The 5,249-nt window shown below is 36.3% G+C and overlaps 1 protein-coding gene across 1 annotated transcript; it reads right to left on the bottom strand.

Annotated features, from left to right (window-relative positions):
- Positions 1 to 2,275: 2,275 nt before the first annotated feature.
- LOC137927427 (uncharacterized) lies at positions 2,276 to 5,249 on the bottom strand. Its single transcript, XM_068771233.1, has 2 exons — positions 4,770 to 5,249; positions 2,276 to 3,070 (listed from the first exon to the last, which is right to left on the bottom strand). Exons 1-2 carry the CDS (start codon positions 5,213 to 5,215, stop codon positions 2,617 to 2,619), a joined length of 900 nt encoding a protein of 299 aa, XP_068627334.1. The 5' UTR covers positions 5,216 to 5,249; the 3' UTR covers positions 2,276 to 2,616.

The following is a 5,249-nucleotide window of genomic DNA, read 5'->3' as shown; positions in this document are numbered from 1 at the left end:
GTTGTGAATGTGCACACAGAATTATTCTAATTCAAATAGAAAAAAAATATGTCAAATATTTTAACATTATAAGTAATAAACAACCACCGACATAAAATGCTGATTAACTGAGAGGAGTCGATCAAAAACTGAACATTTGCTGTTTTTAAATAATTCATTTAGCAATGTATGATGCATACATTATAATATCAACCATGTAAATGAGTCATGAAACCTCCAATTACTCTTCCAGTTGGATTAATTATTAAATTCATTACATTTAAATTGGTTTGCGTCAGCTATAGAAGTGTATTTAGAAAGTTGTGAGGAATATTCAATATAACATGTAATTAGATAAGGGTAAATAACATTATTTGATTAAATTTAAATATTAAGTTTAAGGATTTTTATTTACATTATATTTAATGTATAAAGATAATGTCTTGTCTTGTCTAGTCTCAGCGGGCTGGTTTCCGCAACTAAGCGACACTGCGATCATTTTGCGTCGTGGTTGATGTTAATCCAGCCAACCCAACTCCTCGAGTAATCCCAGGAGACCCTTGATGTTGCTGGCGATCTCGGAAAGCCACCTCGGCGATCCGTAATAGGTAGCCTTGAGGGGGAGGGGGGGTGGAGCAACATCCGTACACCGAAGTAGTACGTGTGCTGCAGTATCCGTAGCGCCTAATGTAAATAGATGTTTGTTAAAAAGACCATGAACGGTTACAAGGTTCCTGCCACCAAGCGCAGTCGGGGTCGCGACAGCCGGAGCAGGGCGTTAGAGCCGGCGGCTTATGATAGGCATTGTCGCCGCCTTACCTATTACACTGTATAAGAACACTAAACTAAGACTACTGTCATAAATAGTGTAATCTACAATCAATCTGCTTTACATATCAGCTTTAGGTTCAAATAGAAAATCAATTTGGCGACAAAGGCACGTTGATGTATACCGAGAAATCGAGACCATGTAAACGACACCAACACAAACACTTGTACCGAACCCGCACTGACACACGAAACGCACCCGGGAGTCACCAAACGGTGCACGGACCCCACCAGGACGGGCACGCCCGCTGCCAACGACGCTCCAGCCACTGATGTCTACCACTTCACATCATTACAGAGTAACACCGATAGCGAAACACCCAGTCCTACCCAGGAGTCCCAGAAACCCGGGCAACGGCTCCCATGTTAAATAGGTTGACACACTGTCCACTGTCATGGGGAGGATGGACCAACGACATAGTCAAGGTCTCGTGAAGGCGTTGGATGCGGACAGATCTAGACTGACAGTCGCGGAGATCTTTGAGAGAAGCTTACGCGTTGCAGTTGGCGCATATAGTCTTTTTATACAAATACACTTACGTGATTTGATGAGATAGCGAGACATTAAACGCCATTAAAACCAACTTCAACATAACGCATATGAATCTAGTTTAATGACAGATTACAGATGATAATATAGCAACTATATATTGCTTCTCATTTTTACTACTGTAATAAAAATATAAAGTTTTGGTTAAAATTAATTTAATACGCAATAGATTGTTCGTGTAATGTTTTATAATCATTTAGACAGCCGTTTAATGTTGTTTTCCGTTTTATTCAGTTATTATCGTTAAGATATACCTGTTACAACACGTACCCTAAGATATGTGATAAATTTAAGAAGTTCATTTACTAGAAACTAGTCATATTACAATATGAAAGATTTTTAAGATAATTTCCTCAGTCCAGGGCGCGTTTGAGACCTCCGTATCTTAAAGTTAAGGAATGCCATTACAAGGGATTTCAATCTGATTCTAATATCTATACAGGGCAGTTTTGTGTCGCCCTGACGTACGCAAGCAATCAATGTAAATGTATAAAATCCAATAACGTATGCACTGACGAATTTCCACTAATAACTTCGCAATCAGATTTTTGCAATTCATTTTTGTCTGACTCTATTTAAGTTTTTAATGGAATCAGGCGTTACCTCGCGGAAGTCCATTCTAAGTAAGAAAAGGACCAATATTTAGCCACTTCCGCACATGCAGAGGTAGTCGTGCAATAAAATGACACCACTTTATTTGGCTTCACTTGGCACTAGTCGGTGTAACATAACTCCTGAAGATGCCCCGTGGAGGGGTCAAACACGTGTTGAGTAATTTGGCGGTGGCGGTTGTGTGATTCGCATTGTTTGCCGCATACGCATTTATCAGTGGGCTTGCGGGCGGTGCATATATATATATATATATGCTATGGGAATACATACACTTATCATCATTAGTCAAGTAATTTGGTAAATTTATTTATAATATATACATTTGTATACAATTAAAAATTACAAAAGGAAACAATCGGTAACCATTCCATACACATTTCCAAAAGAATTGCAATTACTCTGTGAGTCATTTTTTTATTTGTTCCCTATTCATAACATAAAAAAAAATATTCACCTAAAGTGTTAAGTTTACTTGTGTAAAAGACAAGTAAATAAATTGCACTATTTGATACAACTTTTCATAAAACGCATAATAACAAAATCTCAAACACCACATAAAAACTTGTTCGTGTATTTATTCATACACCGCTGATGATATAAATAACATTATAAGTTGCCACTATCTATTCCAACAAAGATAATAATTTTTACGTAAATTCATCTTCATCACTATCTTCAACATCATCATTGACGCAATCACTATTCACCATCAAAGCTATCTTATCAGAAGCATTTTTTATTAATTTCTCACTAAAGTTAGGGAATCTAGCATTGAAATCTGATCGCAGATTCTCCAAATCAAACTTCTCCTTCTCCATATTCCCAAGATTTATTTGAGTTTTTTCATATTCTTTAGTCTTAGTCACATCCAACTTTGAATTGTTCTTAATTTCAGCTAAGCCCTTCAGTGCATCATCTATAGCTTCCAATAGCTTGTTACTTCCATTTTGTTCATCACAATCAGCTATAACATTTTTCAGCTCAAGTTTATCCAGACATACTTGTTCACTGGACGCCAGGTCATTAAGTATCCTCTCAGCGTCAGAATTTTGTGCCATTTCACAAAACTTTATCGTGTCATTAGACTTTAAGTCTAGTAACCTGTAAAAAATAATTATTAACATTATTGAAATAACTATAAAAGATTTGAGGTCTTAACATAGGATGCAGCTATAATAAAATTTGACTCCTAGTTGACTATAATAACTACATTGTGGACAGATCTGTTGGGAAAAAGGTAGGTTGCCAACAATGGTTTGTTAACTATCCAAATCAGTTGGCTAGCAAAGAAAGACCATGTGGGATTCTTCCTAGGGCCGGTAGGTCTTGGAAGTAATAACAACACAAAGTACAAAGTAAAAGTGTGTATATTCATCAAACCTAATAATTCTTCTCCATTAATAATGTTTAGCTTTACAAGAAAGCTCAAAGTCACCCAGGCAGCAAGAGCATCTTCACTAATCAAATGTGGAGATACTTAGAAGAGCAAAAACCACCGGCGAATCTCGAAGATTGCTCATTTGGAGTGGCAGTGCGCGGAGCACATCACTTAAGCAACCAATAGTGGTATGGGCCGAAAGGTTTTTGTGTAGCAACCACGAGCTCACTGACTAGACAAACAAGTTGGCTAGCAAAGAAAGATCTTGTAGGATTATTTCTAGGGCCATTAGGTATAAAGTGTGTATATTCATCAAATTCAGCCCATATACCAATTTAAAAGTATAAAAACAAAAAAAATCATCAGTCAATTGAGGTTAGAAGTATTGTAGAGCTCTCTCTTTCACCTGATGTATATAAAGAAATATATTTCTGAGCCCGTTTTCTAATATGGAGATATTCCCAGTATTGCATTGTCTTTTAATTTTGAAATTGCAAAATTATGAAAGCCCTTAAATAAAAATAGTTTTAGAAAATAAGTATGCCTGACTTGTAACTGACAGGCAAATGAACCGGAAACCAAGTGCTTTCTAGTTCCACCAAGTACACCTTCGGGGTCACTGGATGTTGGCAGCACTAGAGCAATGACTGTGTAAACTTTGGGCAAGCCCTATGTCATGCAGTGGGCGTATTTTGGCTGCCATAAATAAAGTATAGCATACATAAACAATTGTAATACTTATTGCACATGCTTGTGAGAAAGTTGTAGTTGCTAAATTTACATTATAAAATACCATATCTAAAATGTATATACCAGCATATAGCACTTTGTCTAGTTCATTAACGCTTATGGTTTGAGCAATTATGAGGAAACATCTGTTTTACATTTGGATAACATTCAAAATCTAAAATTCTAACCAATTCATTAGTAATACAACTTTTAAAATCTGTCTTAGAACATAACTCGGAAAACATTATAACACAGTGGAGTAAAAATAAAACAGGTTTTGCTTTTGGTTCAAGTTTACACCTATCAATCTTGGCAGACATTGTATAAAAAACACATGGTTCCCTTCATACAAAAGGAGTTATAGAAGACAAAGTTGCAAATTAATTTTAAGTAAGGTGTAGACATAATTCTTTATTTATATGCATAAAAAGATTAGGTATGCTGTGTATCTTTATAATCCTACTAAATTATGCACAGGTCCACATCCGAACAACAAATAGTTCTACTTTTAAGTTATTTGTGATCACGAAGCAGGATTTAAATAATAATAACTTCATCATCAGCCTCATCTTCATCATTAGCAGCAAGACATCCACAGCTGGACATTTATAAATTTAATGTTTACGGTACGTATCAAATTAAACAACGATTGTGACAAAAAACTAGTTTGTTGAAATAAAAACATAAACTTACCTTTTCTGTTCGACGATAAATGATATATTTTTAAGCCGTGCGTTGGTTTTGTTAAATAGATCCATAGTTTTGCTCATGCGGTCGACGAGAAGTGCCATTTGGCCTTCTATTTGTGGTGCCTCACGTTTAATTTTCTCTTCCACCAAATTCTTTTCCAGTGTCGCACGTTTGAACCTGCCCAATTCGATATGACGATACGCGGAGGCATCAAATGATAACGATGATGATATTGATGAAGACGTCGATGATGGGGATTCTCCCGGTAGAGTATTCTTATAATTATCACGAGATATGCTGCTGTTCACTTTGCGGCGTACTACATTTCTTTTTGTCGACGTCGCAGGAATATTCTGTAATGTCGATGCAGAATTTACTAATCTAGGCGTGCTTGCATGCGGTAACGCTTTAGGAACGGGAGCTGCGAACGATTTTCCTTTATTAGACATTATTTAATAAATATATTATAATCACCAAACTCCG

The sequence above is a fragment of the Battus philenor genome, unplaced genomic scaffold (genome assembly GCF_028537555.1).
Source record: "Battus philenor isolate CCGP_79_NKW_IND1 unplaced genomic scaffold, ilBatPhil1.0.hap1 SCAF_30, whole genome shotgun sequence".
In the NCBI taxonomy this organism is placed as follows: domain Eukaryota; kingdom Metazoa; phylum Arthropoda; class Insecta; order Lepidoptera; family Papilionidae; genus Battus; species Battus philenor.
This window is presented reverse-complemented; position numbering and strand designations above follow the sequence as displayed.

Excerpts from the sequence above, each read along its gene's own strand:
- LOC137927427 (XM_068771233.1), bottom strand. The coding sequence starts at position 5,215 with ATGTCTAATAAAGGAAAATCGTTCGCAGCTCCCGTTCCTAAAGCGTTA. Across the intron at positions 3,071-4,769 it reads TTTATCGTCGAACAGAAAAG|GTTACTAGACTTAAAGTCTA; the intron begins GTAAGTTTATGT and ends TATTTTTTACAG.